The sequence below is a fragment of the Marmota monax genome, unplaced genomic scaffold (assembly GCF_021218885.2).
Source record: "Marmota monax isolate L192 unplaced genomic scaffold, Marmota_monax_Labrador192_F-V1.1 WCK01_AAM20220418_F8-fsc00136, whole genome shotgun sequence".
Taxonomy (NCBI): Eukaryota; Metazoa; Chordata; class Mammalia; order Rodentia; family Sciuridae; genus Marmota; species Marmota monax.
Window position 1 is genome coordinate 2,738,956 of NW_026693905.1, and position 21,003 is coordinate 2,759,958.

The following is a 21,003-nucleotide window of genomic DNA, read 5'->3' on the forward strand; positions in this document are numbered from 1 at the left end:
TCAAATGCTTTGCACTTTTTGCTTTCTTTATATTAATTACTCAACAACAATTAATAGGGGGAAAACATCTTAAGGAGAATGCAGATTTGATTAGGAGAGCCAAAGTCCCTATGCATTAAAATTATCCATTTTCATATTTTTAGCAATGCAGTTGCAAGGCACATAGAGGCAGACTCTTCTCAGACTTACGATTTTGCATCTAGTAATTAAAATCATTTTACAATATTCATTAAAGCAGAGCTCCAAGGACTAAGCCTTGAGTTTCTATAGTACTTGAAAATAATAAAGTTGCCTTTCTTTCTTTTTTCTTTTTTAAAAATTTGGTATTTTCCTGAATTGAAGGGCTTTCCTTCAAGGCCAGTGAATTCTTGATGTTTTATTATGCTGCCTGTTCCTCTGTGCCTACTTTTGACAGAGGCAAAAGGGATGTTCCTCCAATATGAAGGCTGGGATGTGGTCCAGATGTCTAACTCAGCCAAGATTTTTTTTTATATATACACAGTTTTTTCATGTAGAAACAATCACTTAAAAGCATAATTTTACCTTTCAACTCAATAAAATATTTTCAAAAAGGGCTTCAGGGAAATTACTATGAGTTCTTAATTACACTTATATAAGATGGAGTTGTACCTCATCTCTGCTTATACTTCTGCTTTTCTTCCTATTTCTCAGCCTTTCCTCCTGTAATAGGAACAATGCAGAAGAGAAAGTTTAAGGCAGGGTCCTTTAAACATTAGACTGAAATCATAGTTGTCTAGAACTCTCACCAGAAATTTTACTCTTTCTAGTTCATTTACTCAATTGTAAAATGAAAGCAGTAATAATTATCTTATAGGGTTCCTGTAAGAATTAAGAGAAATGCTGCATTATAAATACTGGCATAATGTCATCATGTACAAAGAGACATTGCAATGGGCCAAGAAAGGGCTTTGGGATCAGAAAGGCAAATACTGGAACCCTCCTAGAAAGATTCCTGAGTGTGAGGCACATGGTAGCTTGCTTGATCCTTCTCTCTCATTTGTATAAGTTTGGGGTACAGAAATTCTACTTCTTCGAAAGAGGTTCAGAATGCTAAGTAATGGATGAGTGAGTGCTCAGAACACATCTATCCTCCCTAAAGCATGTCTGAAACTCAGCTAAGTAGGTCAACATTAAATTTTAAGGAATGAACAAATGTACAAACCCACATATCCTAGATTTGACTATTAGTCCAATTTATGTTAGTAGTTCTTTCCTAGTTTTAATCTCTCTCTTTCTCTCAAAATGTCATTTCTGTCAGGAAAGAGAGAAGATTATAAGGCAGCATAGGAAAACTCTGCTTCCCAGAGGTCTCTTCTTTCCTTAGTAAAATAATACTGCACCAATTAAACACTTGCTGTGTGACCATCACTACAGTGAGCATTTATGTTCAGCTCACTTCTCCTTTCAATGGAACTGTGAGCCTGGGGCTATTTGTACTTTCATTTTAACTGTAAGGGAACTGGGACTTGGATAAGATAACTAATGTGATAGGAGATGCAATCATAGTGACCCAGTCTGACTCACTAGCCTGGGCAGATTTATGTATCAATGGCTTCTCTTCTTGAATGCTGGCATTCTGAGTTGACTGAACCATCTGGCATTGTTAGACATCTTAGTACTTTGGGCTTTTTTTCATGTCTAGCCTCATAAAGCAGCCAAATAACCAAAATAATTTTAAAATCATCTCTATTAACCCTGGAAAAGAGAAAACATTCTAAACTAAAGGGTGTTTCTTTACTTAGTTTAGAAGACATGGTAACACCGATTACAGGGTACACCATTGTTAATGGAGCCCACTCTGTTGTGACATCAGATGTAACAATGTGAAAATAATTTTTACAATAGGGGGAAATGAGAGTTATGTGCTAGGGACTATGGAATATGATGATTTGTTAAAAACACTATAAGTAGTTTCTGCAGAAGTTTTAACGACTCTTTTTTTTTTCTCAAATAGCATAAGCATACAGCTTGAATTCATAAATTTCTCTGAGAAAATATAGTATTTTATCTAGTCTTTACTCAAAAGCAATTCCATTTTTTCCTCTACCAAATGGCAGTATTATTATAGCAATGCTTTATTACACATCTTATTGATTTAATAAAAAAACCTTAATAAATTTAAGCAATAGTGTGGAGCAGTCTCACAACCCTGCTCAACCCTAAGCTACACAGATGCGTTTGATAATGTTCTGCATTTCCTAATTAATCCATTCTGCTGCAGGAAAAATGCCAGATACTTTCCATCAAAGAGGAAAGCTTATCTTATTTATCCTGGTTATTTGGAATTTGCTGTAATATTGTTTAAATACAATGATAAGGGCAACAAATATAGAGGTCACCTGGAGATTGCCATTGGAGGCTCTGTTACCTACTATGTTTGTCAGTTTTCCTTTACTATACCATAACACCCAAGATAATCAACTTATAAGGAAGAAAGGTTTAGTTTGCCTCATGGGAATGCATTTCCGAGGAAGTAGTTTATCCCATGACAGGAAGCAAAGAGAGAAAAGGGGCTAAGGTCCTAATATCACCTTCAGGAGCAAAATGAGAGCAACCTAACTTCCTCTCACTATTCTCCATCGTCCAAGGTTTTCACCACCTCCTAAGAGTACCATAGATTGGCAACCAAGCCTTTAACATGTGGGCCTTCAGGGACTTTCACTGTCCCAACTATAGTACCTGTGAACTAAGCACCTACCTGCACTGAGCAGAGGGAAATCTACATTCTGCGTGCTGTCACAGAATGTGATTATAGAAATGACTTACAGGGTTAACTCAAGTAGGTATCAAGGAGTAGTCTGTGTAGGAGAGAAGTAAGTTACAGAACTTATGGTCTTGTTCTTAGGAACAGTTTACCTGATGGAATACAGATAAGCCTAATTTTTAATAAACTGATTTGGGAATGATATTTTAGCTTTATATATATTACACATAAACTGTAAAATTGTTATGCTATCTACTAAACAAGTTAATGAGGACTACATATGGCACTTGGGAGTTTTTATTTGATCTTCTGTTCTCCCAAATGATTCATACTTCAACCAATATGCATAGATTTTATAATGTGCTGGATAAAGGAGTCTTCTGAACTATATTATTAACCTATTTTGAAATAGCTACCATTTATTGAACATCTATTATGTAGCAGACAGTTTATAAACATTATCTGTAATTCATACTATAACTATCACTCTTATTTTATAGATGACAGAAAATGAAAAAGACTAAACTAACTTGCCTGCAACCTCACAGCAAAACTAGCATAGCTGTGTTTAAAATATGATCTAAATATAAACAAGTTGTGGTAATATCATACAATGGAATGATACAAGAAAATAAAAATTAATAAACTAACACAAGTAACAGACTACATAAGTCTCAAAATGTTATTTTGAGTAAAAGAAGGCAAAAAAGATATATACTATAAGATTTCATGTGTATGAACTTACAAGCAAACTTCATCTGTGGTGACAGAAAAAAAGGTATCAACTGGGAAGAAGCAAGGAGAAATTTCTGGAATGAGCACAATATTCTATGTCTTGATCTGGGTGGCAGCTAGACGGTGAAGACAAAAAATGTAGTGTACATGTGCATACAAAAGCTTCACGTCTGTCCATTTTACTGTGTGAAATGTATACTAACTTGAAACTGTATCTAAACCAAAGTATAAAGACTTTCTTTTTTACTTCCTTTTTTACCACGATAACTGATATTTCATATCTTGGTAATCAGTGTTTTATAAAAAGGCTGGCTACTCCTGTGTAATCATTCATTTCTTCCTGTTATTTTTTTTCATTAAAACTTCCTTTCAAAAGAAATATTTAATTTGGACCCGCTTGTTGTGGGTCTTAAAAGTTTTCCAGGACTGACTTATGTGTATTCTTAGCTTCTGACATTTTTAATTTCTTGTTTTGTCAAATCTTGTCTTTATTATTTTTAAAAATAATTTAATACACATTTTAGATGAGACATTAGTTTGTGTTTATACTTTTCATATTATCTTACATAGCCTTTTAAAACTCTTGATATATTTGAAAATCATGTAATCATTTTGCAAGATTAAATCGTTCTTCTTTCTCTTGCTTCATCTTTTATTTGCAAGTTTTAACTTGCCAGCAACAAACATACGTAGCAATGATATTTATTATTACTGTCACCAGGGAAAATCATACTTTCCTGAAATATTCTAAAGAAGTAGAAGTGAAGAGATCACACATTGTGAGAAGAGTTATTAAAACTATACAAACTAATATAGTAGGTGAGATATTTGAAAGTGACCTTGCAGTATATCCCAGACTTATTGTATTAAAGCTTGCAAATAAAAGGAACAAATCATTTCTGGCTACTAATATGACTTCCCCCTTTATTGGTAATGAAAACATTGAACTCTACTGATTTGTTCTACTGAAGCAATTACATTTTCTGGAAACTTGGAGCTGTTATTTAAGAGGATTGTTGGCTATAACAAGGGCTTTCTGGTGGATGAGAAAATAAAAATACTTGAGCTTTATGTAGAGGCGAGTTCTTTTATAATAGCAAAACCACATGAAAGTTTTCTTTTTCTTCTTCTATACCTTCAATTGTATGTATCCCTGTCATCAGAAAGATAGTTATATAAGATTTTTTATCCATCTTCCAGCATTTACATTTTACTCTTTATTTTATAATTATCAACATAGTTTTAATTCATTTTCTAAAAGTATCATTTTCAAAATATGCCATATCCCTCTACCAAACTATTTTTAAGTTATAAGAGTTACCTCTGATACATTAGTTTGCTTAATTTGTTTACCAAGTGTTCAAATACCTATCAGGCTTCCCATACTTCTTTGTAAATGCTTCATACATACTAAAACCCTCTATTAAGCAAACAAAAATAAGCCTTTTGCCATTAGGAATTATACCCCAAAGATCATATAAGGGACTCAACTTCATTAGTCAGTGGAGAAGTGCAAATTAGAATGATTCTATTCCACACCAACCAGAATGATTGCAATGAAATTGAAAAACAAAGACTCGTAGTTGAAGTGGTTAGTAAGCTGTGGGCCCCTGATGCACTAGATGGGCATATAAATTGGCAAACTTACCTTGGGAAACTCATTGAAACTATAGCCCAGCAGTTCTACTCTTCTAGATAGGAATACAGTGTAGATGAATATGTATTGTCACCAGAAGCCACATGACCATAGCAGCTCAATTTATAATTATCCAAATGTAGAAAGGATCCAAATGTTGAAATGACAAAGCATATAATACTATGCAACAATGAAAATGAACAACATAGATGAATTTCCCAAAAGTAATGTTGAACAAAAGGAGCCAGACACCAAGGAATACATTATCTATGTAAAATACAAAAATAAGCAGCAGGGTCTCAGTCAAGGGTTTTAAGAGGGAGTGACATAAGGAGGAAAATATGTGGAAGGCTTTTATGTCCTGAGTATGTTCTAATTCGTGACCTGAATGCTTACAACAAAGTGTGTCTAGTTTGTAAAAGCTAATTGATACATGTGTATCTATTTCTAATATATGAAATACATCATAGATATCTGTATATATATATACACACACACACACACATATGTATAATACTTCAACAAAAATGTTTAGGAAAAAAACCCTTTATATTTGTTCAAGTCACAGATTTATGTGTCATGAATATCAAAAAAATCCAGATTCCTTTTAAGTTAGTATGACAGAGATTACTAGTTGTCTCCCAATATTCCCATGAATATAATTTTCTTGTGGAAATTTGCAAGAATCTTTATTAAGAGATAACATGTACTCATCTTCTATTCTTTTCCTCTTTCATAATTCCCTTTATCTTTTGCATGGTTTTGCCATTTGGATCCTCCTCTTATATTAAAGATGGCAGAGAAACAAGTAAGATTAACTCTGCCTCTGATGATTGTGGATTTTCCACAATGGCTGGAATCACTTAGACAAAATTATATATGCAATAAAAATAAAACCATATTTTAAAACCATAGACTAATATAGGATTGAGTAACATGATGTGAAATTAAATAGAGAAAAGAAATATAACCCTTGTTTATGCTAATCAGTAGACAAATATTAAAATAGTTATCAAGCATAAAGTACAATAAAATTAACAACTATGTGAGAGATACTGAGTACAAATTCTCCCATTACAGAGTTGTGCAAATTGAGCTTCATAAAAATAGATAAGGCCATATATTTAGAAAGTCAAAACTAGATTTTGAACTTACTTTTATCCAGTTGACTAGATTCAGTATTATTGCTTTTATATTTCAAAGCCCTTATCTTGAGGTTGTATCCCTTCTCTTTCTCTCCCCATTTCCCCACTGGGATATCAAACTAGCTATAATATAGAATATATCAGGACTTTAATATGAAAGGTGGATTTGTAGGCAGAATAGATTAGATGCAAAAGTTACATCTGCCATAAGACAATAGAATCTGAATTAAGGGGTATCAGTGGATATAAAAAGAAACACGATGAGGAATGTTCCTTAGAGGCTCATGACTGATTTGATACAGAAATGAAGAAACTAATGACATACCTTAAATTTTGAATATAGGTTACTTTTATAACATTTTATTCTGATTTTAACTGGAATTAGGATATGCAAGGAGAATGCAAGTTTGTGAAAAAAATTTTAAAAGAAGAATATTAGACATGCTGGTGTATACATTGACATACATATTGAGACTAAAGAATAATGTGAGATGGAAATCCTAAATTCATAATTTAAAGACTACTAAAACACACACTTTACTTTTATTTATTTATTTATTTATTTTGCATAGGTTATCAATGAGTTTAAACAGTTTACTTCTATCTTAAAGTATAGGAAGAATTAATACATCGATACCTTCATAAATTTATTCGATATGTTAAATGATTTATAATGTAAATATTAGTGCATAGCATTAACATGCTATCATTAGGTTTTAACAAATGTTAGTCATCTTCTAAAGATGCTATCATTATCATCATACTCATCAAAAACATTTGAATTTCTATCATGTGGTTGACACTTTCTTTGGCACTAGGAATACAAAGATATTTGTCATTTTTTTTTTATTCTTGAAGGTCCTGTGGTAAGATAAGAGAGACAAGTCTAGTACCCAAAATAATAAATAGAAGGTAAAGTGGCATTTGCTGTATGTCAGATGTCGGTTCAGATAATGTGTGTTGCAGGAGCAAGAGGAGGGGTAACCCAAGAAGTAAAAAATGGCTACAGCAGACCTTTCAGTGGAACCAGGACTCTAAGCTGAAACAACTCAAGCTGAGTTGTAGTGGACCCTGAAGTATGTACTAATGAGCTGGGACACTGTGGCAAGCATTACCAACTCCAACTGAAATCAAGATTTCTTTTTTTAAATAATTTTCTCTCTTAAGCTGATTTTCAGCCTATGGGTCTAATAATTTCTTCTTGAAGTTGCCTTGTTCTGATAAAAAGAAAAAAAAAAAAAAACCTGTCCATTGCTACATACCAACACTTGTTATTTGAATCCATGAGCTTTTGACTCTGATCATTGAGCTGAAATACAGAGGTTGCATCACTCATTTACATTACCACCCTCTACCCCTCCCAATACAAATGTGACATTTCAATTTTGCACACTTCAACTCTCCTTAAATCATCTGTATAAAAACTTCAAAGCTTGATTGATGATGAATGAGCCATTGTCTCCTCAAGCACCCGGTTCTCATTAGCCTTTAGAGTCTCAGCTTATTAATAATGAACCTTGAGGGCTGACCCAGTGGGGTAGCAGCAATTCATTGTGCTCCCAGCTGAAAGGTCTGAGTTGGGAAAGATACAGGAATCTCTGGACCAAGTCCATTCCCAAGATGATGTATTGAGTATCACAGGTGGATGATGTGATCTATATTACTTCTGTATCATTATCTGCCAACAGACTTGTGTGGCTTCAGGTGATGATAGTGAGAAAGATATATTGCTTTATGTCTAAGAATGTTCCTGTAACTGCTTCTTATACCTTTATCTTGAAAATAGGCTTTTGCCACTTTCTATTTTAACTTCTGGGTTGTGCCCTTTGGCTAAGGTAATATAAGTCAGATACATACATTATTTAAATGCCCCCTCCATAATTACACAAGTGAAGTGTTTTTAACATTTATTTTTTATTATCATTTGAATACTAAGGTTGACTTGGAGATGCATTCATGAAAAGGAAGACTTTTAGATATGTAGTCAGAGATTAATGCTAAGTATTTTATTTCTACTTATTAGGTTTTTCTTATACCATTGTGGTTGGTTGATGTGTGAGTTGAAGTGAAATGTTTCTCTTATAACAAATCATAAGACTAAAGTATCATATGATTACCTGCATTTACAATTATGATCTTTATTTTGGAAAAACATGTTCAATCTTACTAGATGTTACAAATTATGCATGGGGTCAAAGCAATTGTATCAACTTCTTAAATCTACTAAGGAGGTCACATTAATCTGTATTTTCAGCAAGAATGTCACATAATAAAACCACTTCCTACAGGAGAGAGAAAAATATTATTCAGTATTTTGTCACACTTTCTTTTAAAAGCATATATTTGCAAAATGCCAATGATTCTGTTAATGGGCATTCATTCCTACCTTAATCCTAATAACTAGTACTTGAAAAAAAATGAAGAGAACAAAAGAAATCATCTAAATAACATAAACATTTCCTTCATTAGATTTATGCAAATTCGAATCAAGGAAAGAAGCGGTCTATGGCCAACCTTTGAGGATTGGAAGGCTAAGACACAAGAACTTTATGTTCTCTTTCAGATGTCATATTAGCAATTTACACTGTTCTAAAACTTAAATTAAGGAGCCATATGAAGTAGACTTACAGTTCAATATTTAACAATACTTTTAGGTTTTTGTGCAGCATAAGAGAATAGCATATACTTGGTTATTTGTACCAGTTTGGGAAATTTGGTCTGGAATAGCTCAAAATCATTATTATTCAACTGGTGACTAATAATTGAGTTTGGTGCATAATGTAGGTTTGGAAAAAAATAATGAAAATTTCTAAATGTGCCTCATAAATAAAAACATGTTGTCAACAGTAATTCTGAACAATATCAGTTATAAGTATTTTATATAATAAAAGCTATTTCCTTTTCAGTTTATAAGAACTCTATTTTATGCTCAAAATACATATCATTTTAAATTAAACAACTATTTGCTGTATCTCCTTGTGCCTTGTATACTACTAGAAACTGGGAATACAGCTTTGAACAAAACAGAAATAAGCCTTACCTTAATGAAGCAGACCAGTTAAGATGACCTATAGAGCATTCATGGGAAAAGGTAACTTGCATTTAGTCAGTATATATTTAAAATTAGGAACTATAGCAGAAGTTAACTTATTAATGTGGCAACAAACCCCATGGTACAGTTTTCCCCCAGGTGCATCTAATAAGTATTCATTGGGTAACTATTGCCTAGGTTTGATGAAACATCGATGGAAAATATTTCTTGCCTTCATGAAACTTAGTTTAATTATAGCTCAGTTATAAATAGTGTATTATATATAAGTTAAATTTGTCATAGTGGAGACTAATGTGGATTACAATTTACTTTAAACTTAAAAAGATTCATGGCATATTTTACTCACTTTCATGCATTAATCTAGTAGGAAGTGTTTGAGACACAAACATATTTAAGTGTTTAATGGAATTTTTCAGTAATGAAATGATACTTTTTAACAGAATGTCATATCTAATGTATCTTACCATATTTAAGCATGACATTTATTAAGAAGAGGCAGCTCTGTTTTGTGAACTTGCAGGAAATATTTTTATATAATATGATAAGAAAACTCATAGCAGTTTTTTTTTTTCTACCAATTGATTAAATGACCAAGAATCTATTTATGTCTCTCTTAATTTTCTCGGATATATTTTCTACAGTGGAAGTGAAATACAATAGAATGAGATTACATTGAGCTCATTCACTTTTTCAACATCCTTTTTAATTTTGATTCTTTGAGCTCTTCCAGGTTTTATGCATCTTTGAGTATCAGTCAAATTTATGCCATATTTGCCTATGTTTTTCAGAATTGGAAATTTTCTCTTTTGTTCTGGACTTAAAATTTAATTATTAGTTACTTTATTTCATGTTATTGGGAGGGAAAGTGTTCATATAGCAAGGGTGATTCCTTCTTATACACCTTTAACAAAACTTGTGAAAGCAACTCATCTTGTGTGTTTAGATAGAGCTAAATATAGAGAGATAGCTTACTGCTGTTTTATGGAATAAATATCTTACAAAGCATTTCTCTTTATTAACTCTATTCTTTAAAAATACAGTCCAATCTCCTTAGTTAACCAAGGCATAAGAGACATTAGACATCTCTTCCATCAAGTAAATGGTGTATATCTCTAAGAACTTTCTTACTACCCAGAATCTATTCCCTAAAATTTTCTTAGTCCAGAAATAAACCTAATAAAATATTTTCTCACCAAATTATTAACATTTTGAAATTTTTTAAAGTTATCAAATTAAAGAAAAATTTTAAATGTATAATTGCAATTGTAACATAATTTCTTGAGAAATATTTACATTATCAAGTTAATCAAAAGAGAATGAAAGATAAAGTGTACATTAAAACTCTTCTGTGAATGTCAATGCAAATATACATTCTTTGTGTAGTTTTTGACATTCAAAAGCAGAAAAGGATGTATACCAAAAAGATAAAAGACGACTGGCGGGGAGGGGGGGATACACACATACACAAATAAATTATCTAATGTTAAATGTTAGAAATTTATAAACTTTCCAAACCAGAATTGCTAGCAGATGCTGGTTTTTGGATTTGTGATGCAAGAAGTATGATCTACATTGATCATGATTATATCATGATTATACTTTAATTTGAAATTTTTACATGTAAGATTATACTTAAAGCATTATCATCTCTTTTCCAAATCCCTTTTCCAAGTATAAGCCAAGCTTTTTCACAGAATATGTCTAAGAGACAAATGTCAGCAATGCTAACAGATTAATATTGTTGAAGAAAGGGATTTGATAAGATTAGTATTCAGTATAATATAATTTATTTTAAATTTTTTGATAGGATGTTGGAGATGGATCCTGTGTTTCTTTAGCATGAACAATTTGAATTAAAATGTGACTCCTGAAAAATACAGATATTTCATAATGTTTGAGCTATTACCTTTCTCTTTATGTTTTTTAAAAGTAAAATGTTTCCAAATGTAGACTGAAAAATAGCCATCATTTCCTGGATAGCAGTCAGGATCTCCTTTCTTTATCATCTAATGAAGAATTATTCCTAGAGCTGGAGAGCGTCACCTAATGTCTCATGAGAAAGCTATTAGTATGAGATCGTCACACTTCTTAGATGGAAGCTTAATGCCAACATTAATGTAGAAATCCATTTTCACAATTTTCTTTAGGTTTTACATCTCCCGTCTGCTTTGATGAAAGTTGTATGGTTAGGTCATGAAAAATAATGAACTGAGTTTTAGAAGTAGAAAGATGATCTAATTTCTTTTTGTTTCTTTTTTTCACCTTTCCTGAGAAAATGGAAGCAATAGTCAGTGAAAGGATTGATGATGAGAACAGGTCTGATTTTAAATGTGGAAAGCTCTGCAAGATCAACATTAATCTCGTGGGTTTTAAACATGCAATGTTGGAAGACACTTTGGATGTGCCCACCAATCTTGCTTCCACAAGCACTCATCTGTAGTGCCAGATATTCCATTCATTCTTTTATCTCCCTCTTTGTTTAAGGTGACTTTTAAAAATTTGGCTTGGTGTACTACACAAATGAGATTATTTCATCTGTGCTACCATGGGAGACAGAGTTGGTTGCCTTCCCAATATTCATATCTCTCTCCTTCCTCACTAACACCCCTACTGGGTTTTTTTTTTGGTTTTTTTTCTAATTGTGATATGGCCCTACAATGTTGCTTCCTCATCTCTTGTGAAATAGTCATAGTACATTGTTCTGGCCAATAAAATGCAGATATACTCCTTAAAAAGAGCATCTTTTCCCAATATAGAATGTCAGAATTTCACTAGGAGAAAATCTCTTCTGTCTTCATCCTGCTTTCACTTCAAATCAGATATCTTTAACGCAGCAGCCATTTTGTGCCTAGAATGAATAAAACCAACATGCAGGGTGGCAGAGCAGGAAGTCGGCAGCAGGGAGTAGCTAAACTAATATCTACAATCACCACCTTAAGGTTTCTTACTCTGTAAGAAAATATAATCCGTATCTGTATAACCTACAGTTTTCTTTTTAAGTTGAAACTGACCACTCAATGGACTGATGCATGATTATTCTAAAATATATTTTCTTGCACAAGAAGGAGGAAATGAGGTAAATATTAGGCAGGAAGATGCTATTCATATTTACAGACAATTTTGTAAAGAAATAAGAAAATTTTCAGAGGGAATGTTTGACTTTTTTTCTGGATGACTTTAGCTATCTGGAAAATAATTCATGTATGTGATAATCAGACATTATTCACAGGGGACAAGTTAATTAAGCCCAGTTTTGAAATAATCAAGTAGAACTTGGCTTTAGTGTATTTTATCCAATGGTTATGCCCATGTTCCAAAGTATCATAGAGTTTTTCTTTTTTTTTTTAGTTGCAGATGAACACAATACATTTATTTTTATTCATGTATTTTATTTTTTTAAAGAGAGAGAGAGAGAGAATCTTTTTTGTAGATGGACACAACACAATGCCTTTATTTTTATGTGGTGCTGAGAATCGAACCTGGATCACACCCATGCTAGACGAGTGCTCTACCGCTGAGCCACAATCCCAGCTCTATTCATTTATTTTTATGTGGTGCTACAAATTGAACCCAGTGCCTCACATGTGCTAGGCAAATGCTCTATCACTGAGCTATAATCCCAGCCCAATATCAAAGAGTTTTTTTTTTTTAGCAGATATTGCTTTATGTTATTCCTAATGAATAATTAACAATTCTGTAAACTCAGTTTGAGATGACAAAGAGCATAGTTGTGATAGAAGCATTGATTTTAACTTCCATGTCAGACTAATTACTTACCAACTGACTCCAGGCAATGTCATATTTACTGAAAAAGCCTTTTGGAACAAACGTTTAATGATTTGCATAAAAAGTCTTGAGATGGTTCACATTCTATGGCATTGGTATAGCATTTTGTGGACATTTATTTTAAAGACTAAACTGACATAAACTTTCACATGATAAGACAAGAAAGTTTCAATTCAATAATTGGTGTTTAATTTGTACTCTGGAATATTTATTATATTCTCATTGAAATAATAATAAATTGCCACTCATTGTTTACTATATAATATTAAACCAAACTAGCAGATTGTGAAATATTATAGACAATACTAGTCCAATTGCAGGGAGCAGAAAATTAGGGAAGAAATTAATAATATATATGTCAACATGTTGAAAGTGTTTCTCTTTCAATGTTAGGATTCAATGGTTATTGTTTTCCTCTGCACTTTTCAATCTTTTCACATTTCTGCAAATGTGATGCAGTGAAACATATTAAGCTATCTTGGTGATTAACAGTGTAGCTCTAATTCAGCTTTGAAAATAATGTGAGTAAACTATATTTATTGACTACTTTTTCATCAACAAGCAATTTACCAACAAATTTGTTTGTTTATTCACTGCAGAAATTCTAAATGGTGGAGTCTACGTAGACCAGAACAAATTTCTTTGTTACGCAGACACCATTCATTGGCAAGATATTGTTAGAAATCCATGGCCTTCCAATTTGACTCTCGTATCAACAAACGGAAGCTCAGGATGTGAGTACCATTATCTCTTTTATGTCTCAAAATGTTCTTTTATGTCATGTGAAAATGATCAACTTATTTTTATCATGCCATTAATAATATTTTGAACTTGGATTTCATTGATTGAAATATTCATTTATATATCACAGAACAAATGGCCACCCAACCTTTTAATTCTAATTTTAAAAATCTTCTATTGTGGATTGATGGTTTCCCTTCACAAATTCTCATTCTCTTATGATGGTTCCTTATTGCCCAATCTGAAACACTGAATCTTATTTCCAGTGTCCAAACATGGGCGTCATTGTCCACAAACTTAAGGCTAATGTCTAACTACTGCTTCAACTTTTATGACTCTCCCTACTGAGCAAAAGGTAGTAGAACAAAAATTTACCTTCCTATTTACTATATGTTTTTTGAACAAAATTAAAAATTAGAAAAATAAAAACTAGTGAATATTTAGAATTTCTAAGCCATCATTTATCCCTAAAGCCGTCATGTTAATATTTTATGATAATTTCACACAGTCTAAATATAGATATAAATAGTTTTCATCTAAAAGAAATGTATTTACATTCTGGGTTTTGTCTTTAGATTAATAAATTTTCTTATTCCTCATTTGAAAATGTATATTGTTTAGACCACAGAGGATTTATCAGATTTAAACTATATAATAAGGCTAAATCATAGGTAAGTAACATTTGAACTGTCATTAAAACCTTTGAAAATTATTCTCTTTGAAATCTATTTCATTTTCATAATGTAGACTGTTGTTCACACATTTATTATTATTGACATTTGAATGAGAACAGAAACTTTATCAAGAAATAACCTGGGTTTTAAATTTCTCAGCTATTATTATATATTCCCCACCTGAAATTATAACTGTCTCCACATAGTTCAATAATTATTTGCCATATTACTGATTCTGTTATGATGCTTTTGCAGGGAATCAGACTCCAAGGGACAATTATTAAATTTTATGATAGGCCTAATAATATAATGTGGAAATATGAATATAGTTGATCAAAACTGACAGCTCTGTTTTTAATAAATGGCTAAAACCTTTTCTGAAAAAGTAGAGTAACATAATTTTCTTGTCACCTTTAATCAGAAATTTGTATAAGATTCTGTCTTTACAGTATTCAAGTTCCCGACTATGTAAAATACATGTGAATAAAAAATTGAATCTCCTTGCACTAACAATGCAAATGATGCACTTCAGGAAGGGCTTCTGTTTTCAGTCTGCTCATACTGTGGTAGGCATTATATTGGAGAGGGAGATGAGCATAAGGTTTTGATAAGAGGAAAGGTCCATGGACTCCTCTTCGTTCATCAGAATGACTTGCCTGTAAGGCATGAATGAGATCAGGCAAGAATAAAGCTTGAGACAGAAGCCAAAAGGGAAGTGTGCCCACCAGCCTTACAGGATTTGGAGCAGGAAAGGTCTGAGGGGTTTACTGCACTTTCACAGATGGTATCTCTTTGTGTTGTTCTTTTTTGGGGGGCTAATTTGGATGGTTGTGCCTATAATTAGGCAGTTGTGGCTGCACTTGTTTTTGCATACAAATAATTGCAGGTGCAAAAATTATGAATGCAGAGTGAGTTCTTAACCAGTGGTCCTTTGCAAATTAATCACCAATTGTTACCAAAGTTTTATTGCTTACATAGTAGTTCTGTTTGCTGACACATCATATGTAATGCATGACACCATACTGATAGTAATGAATTAGCTATACTTTAAATATTGGCTTTATCCTGCTAAAGGAAATAAGCCATTCACAAAAAGGCAAATACTGTATAATTCCACTTACATGAAATATTTTGAGTAGTGAAACTTAAACAGAATGTAGAATGGTAATTTTTTTAGAGCCTGGAGGTAAGGGTAAATGTAGTGGCTCGTGAATGGATATATAGTTTCAGTTTTGCTAGATTAAAAAGTTCTTGAGATCAGTTGCATGACAGTATAACTTCTAGCATCAATGAACTATACACATAAAAATGATTGAGATGGCATTTTTTATGCTATCCTTTTTTAACTACAATTATGAGTAAATAGAAACATTACCCCAATGAAGTTCAAGATCTCTTAAATTAATAGGCACAACCCTTTTAGGAGTCATAGACCTCCTGGTTAGGAGCTTCTGTGCTTATTTTCTCTTCTTGCTTCCAATTCTGGTCAATTCACTTGAAAAAAAAAATTTGCATTTGTTAGATTTCCTCTGTCCAGTGAAATCTAACTATGACCATGTCTAAAACATTGCCACTGTGATTAATATAAACAAACCCCAATGGCTTAGAGTTTTCAGCAAATTCCTGCCTATTATTCAACTCTATGGATTAAAATCACAGTTCCTTTGTGTTTTCCTTTGTCTAACCTTTGCCAGATAGTCATGCTTTAAGTCATTCATCAGGTGCCATCTCCTCTCAGAAGCATTCCTTTCTCCAGGCTAGATTAGGTATATTTTTTTTCCTTGAGGCCCCTTAATGACCAAAGATAAAAACTGGCATTTGGTCTTGCATTTTGAAATGGAAACATCTTGTGAACAAGGCTGGATTCATCAATTTTTCTCTGTCATAGCACATATCAGATAGATAACATGTTTACTGAAGAAATCAATAAATGAAAGAAATAAGTTCATATTTTAATTCATTGGTATTGTAGTTACAGAATACTTAAGACGGTTCATTTATGAGGGATAATTTTAGAGGCTGAGAAGTCCATCTGCTAAAGGCTAGTCTCAACTCCAAAATGGTCCCAGAAATGCCCCCATCATAGAGAAGGGAGGAGTGCTATTTCTCATAGGGCATATGGTAGCATTAATCCATGAGAGCAGAGCCCCTATCACCTTCTACCAGGCCCCACCTCCAAACAATGTTATTTTAGGGATTAAGTTTCATCATGAGCTTGGAGAAGGACAAAAATATTCAAACCATAGCAGTTTATAAATAGGAAAGCTACATGAATCCATTTTTTTATCCATCACATACATAAAAAAGAACGAGTCAGAAATAAATCCAGAGATGCTACAAAACTACTTTTGGTCTTTTTCAATAAATAGCAATATATATCTATGTACTTAATTTAATTTATATTGATATAAGCTACAAAGTTTCTATCATATATATATATATATATGTATATATATATACATATATATATATATGTTCTATTTATATTATAATCTATATATGTAATAATTATCAAGTGAAATATATGTGCTTACTTTTCCTTTGGCATTTAAAAAAGGGACATTAATGTGTTCTACTTGAGAATATCTTCAGATCATACAATTTTACCACAAAGAATTTGAGAACAGTTGAGTATTAAGCCATATTGCAAAGTATTTCTTTATATATGCTTTTTGTACAGAACTAATTGTTATACAAAAAAAAAATTAAGAACAACCTGACTTTTTGTTGACTATTATTTGGAGTATAATTGAAACAATGAAGAAAACATTTGAAGTATCTACAAAAACAATTTGAAATTACACTATTTCTTCAAAAATATGTGATTTAGGAATAATAACCAAGTTGTATTTTCCAGAATTTACTTGATCCAAACTTCAGGAGAGTGAGGGAGATGAGTATATTTGTTTTAATTTTATATTTCCATACAACCCTAGACACATTATGATGCTACATTCTAACATTCTTATATATTTCCATAAATATGGCTTAATAAATAAACTAAACCTTCAAAGAGTAGTCATCATACAGTGAATGATGTTTCATTTACCTGGAACACTGTAACAACAACCTCTGTTACCAGGAGAATATCAAAAGGATGAAAATAAGTTGCCCTCTAAAAATTAAGCAAATGGAATTTATCAGAACATTCATATGGGAAAACAGACAATGATATTTCTCAATGGAGAATATTGTATAGTTAGGAGAATGGATTTGGGACCTAAACTGCCTCGTTTGAAACCTGACATTGCTGCTGACTTGCTCTTTGACCTTGGGAAAGACATTTGTGCTCCCAGTACCTCAATTTCCTCATCTATAGTGGGAGAAGGTCAAGAGCTGAGCTGAGGGCTGAGCTGCCAAACAATGGAGTGGTCAGCAATGAAGATTTTAACCCTTAATGTGATAGCATAGGCAAGAGGCTAAACCAAAGACACCACCTCCTCCTCCTGAGTCTTGTCCTCCAGAGGACATTTCAACCAAAGTGCAGGAGGAAGGCCTCTGTGAAAGTCCTTGATAAAGAGGCCATTGGAAAGGATCTCCTGCACAGGAATGTGGCTCTGTATGAGAATGTGGCTGGTCATGGACCCCAGAATCCTTGTCTTCAACTCCCTTTAGAGAGCAAGATACACTGCGTGTGCACCAAGTCTGGTTAACATGGGGAGGGAAATTTTTCCCAGGAGGCCCACCAGAATAAGTCTTGGCCGTTCCCAGCCTCAAAAGTCAATGCTTTGGGGCAGGAGCTTTTATAGCCACTTCATAGTGTTGTAAGGAGCAATACAATGAGTTAATACGTGTGAAAGTCAGAGACTGGTTTCTTACAGTAAAGGGGTAAAAGGCCTTCTGATTATTTTATATTCTTATGAATTGACCACATATAAACAGAAATGTTGTTAGAATATAACAATTTTGTTTCTAATACATATTTATTAATTTACATTGTATGTTTCTGACTTAGGAGCTTTGGTAACTAGAAAGTGGTATCTCATAGCTTTATCTCACCAATGCATACAGAGGAACAGACCTTAGATGTTCCAGGTTCCACAGGCCTTTTATCTGGATTCCATGGAATGCACCACACATCTAAACTGCTTTCTCAAGCCAAATACCAACCAATGACTAAGATGGGATGGGGAATTGGCATATTCATATTCACAAGCACTATTTCAGGACTGATCATTTGTTTAAAACAGACATTCTGCCCACATTAAAATCATTGACTTTCAAAAATGTGCTTTTATTTTAATAACTTGAACATATGTTAAACTTGCCCCATCCTAACTAATCTAAAATTTAACTTTTGTTACTCCTTCAATATTAAAATATTTACATAAACAGAAATACTTTTCTAAGTTTGGACTTCTGTAGTAAAGTTTTTAAAAAATAGCAACAAGATGAACCCATAGTGCCTTTCAGTACAGCTTCAGCTTTTGTGTCTTATACATACCCAATTTTATGTAAATGTATAAAAATGGAATCAAATCACTTGCTGTTTTTAAAACATTTTTTAATATAAAGCCTTAAATTAGGGAAATAGAAAATGTGAAAAACTTTGGTGAAAAGATAAATGAATCTAAAAGGTACATTTTTCTAAAGACCTATAAAATAGATTCTTCATAAACCTGATTTAATAAAACAGAATTGCATATGAAGGCAACTACAATTATTCTAAATCAAATATTAGCAAACAGAACCAGCAAAATTGAGGAATGTATTTTTTTAACAACATATTAAGTCTCTTTTTAATGCTCTTCATGAGAAAGTAAGAACTTATATTCAACCCATACCAGACAGAGCCCTCATTGCTACATTTGTAGAGTGAAGACTGCTAGGTCAGCCAAAATTCACCCTGTGAATAAACTTTCATTTAATGCCATTGCAAGCAGTAAGCTCAATGCACCTGCTTTTCTCCTCCCTCAGTTCATGGAGATGAAAGTGCATTATTTCATTTTTTCGAACAAATTTTTCAAGACAAATTCATATCTTGATCATATGTAATAGTTTCTTCTCAATTAACTTTTTCATCAAATAGTATATTTATATATAAATTTAAAGTGTAATCCCTGCTATTTAGAAAGTGATGGGCTATTTCTCAGCAATAATAAGCTTCATCTTCAGGAGATAGAACACAAGATTGTCTCATACTGTGGACCTTTCTGAGCTCAGCTTAGCCCTCATATTGGTCATGCATTGCATGCTATATCAATGCAAATAATTGTTATATATGACTATATACAGGTAAACATCAAAATTAACACAATTGCATACAATAAATGCATAAAAAATAAACCTTTTACCTAAATGTATATACACACATATATTCACGTATTGGTCTCAAAATCTTGTGATTATCAATTAGTTTCCACTTCCCTTTTAAAAATAACTCACCTATCATCTATGAGAAATCCCCCAGTCTCCCTACTCTGGCCTTACCTTCTTACTGCCAGCCCCCAGCCTTTCCTACCAATGACTCCAGTTGTTTCACACTGTGGTAGGCTCTCCCTCAACTGTTCTAGGACCTTCTGTACCCAATTCTTTTAAAATACAAATGAGAATAATTATTAACATAAATTCGTTAATAATAACAATGGCTCTTTGGGCCCAAATGTTCCTGCTTGTCTCCTTCAGGTAAAGCTAACTCTGACTACGGAAGCCCTGTGACTGTTTTAAGACCTTAAGGACCAACTCCTTTCTTTTCCTTTAGGTCATTCCTCACTTTTGAGTCCAAGGTTCATTTTGTGTTCACTTTCTGAATTATTGGAAACATTAATTTGTTACATGAAGAATTGTTCACCAGCACAGAGTATGTCCTGGTTCCCTTAGATGAGTCTCTTTGGTGCATTTCCTATAATGCAGTCTCTTTAGTCTTAAATTACACTTTGTGTCAGTATTGTGCTAGTAAATGGTTAGTAACTACTCTCCATTGAATAGCAGGGAAAAGCCCCCAATTTGTAGTTGATTGATTTCCATAGTAAACATCTTAACTTCATCCCTGTGTAGATATCTATGTAGATTTTGGAAGAGATGCCCATATAACACACTGTGTATATGATAGTTCCACCACAAAGGTCCAAGAGGTATTAATCAACTTAATCATATAAATAATTGTAAAACAGAAAGCTAATAGAACCTAAAGTATTTTGATTATACGTTATCTTTGTTTTAGTTGGTTTATATAATCTAATATTGAGTAAGGGTTATAGTTTAGCAAGCAAGTCTAAAAATTCCAGGAAATCAGAGAATTGGCTCGATAGGCATTAGGCATTTCTAAATATCAATAGCTTGATAGAGGTAATGTTATACTAACCCAATCCATTTGCTTATCATTTCTATGATGATCCAAACAGAAGATTTGGCCTTTGCACAAACATGGTATGAACTGTGACTACAGCACCTCATGTCTTATGAGCAATTGCTGAATAGAACACACACACACACACACACACACACACACACTTTGAGAAATAAAACCTCTTTAGGAACAGGGCAGTTTAGCTCAAAATTTATAAAGG

The 21,003-nt window shown here is 32.8% G+C and overlaps 1 protein-coding gene across 7 annotated transcripts in view; it reads left to right on the forward strand.

The window, feature by feature from the left end:
• Erbb4 (erb-b2 receptor tyrosine kinase 4) overlaps positions 1–21,003 on the forward strand; it is a 1,059,983-nt gene that overhangs the window by 696,095 nt on the left and 342,885 nt on the right. For all 7 annotated transcript variants that reach the window (XM_058585185.1, XM_046462890.2, XM_046462893.2 and 4 more), the window contains one exon: positions 13,679–13,813. In XM_058585185.1, the coding sequence (XP_058441168.1) occupies positions 13,679–13,813 (135 nt within the window). The remainder of the gene's footprint in view (positions 1–13,678; positions 13,814–21,003) is intronic.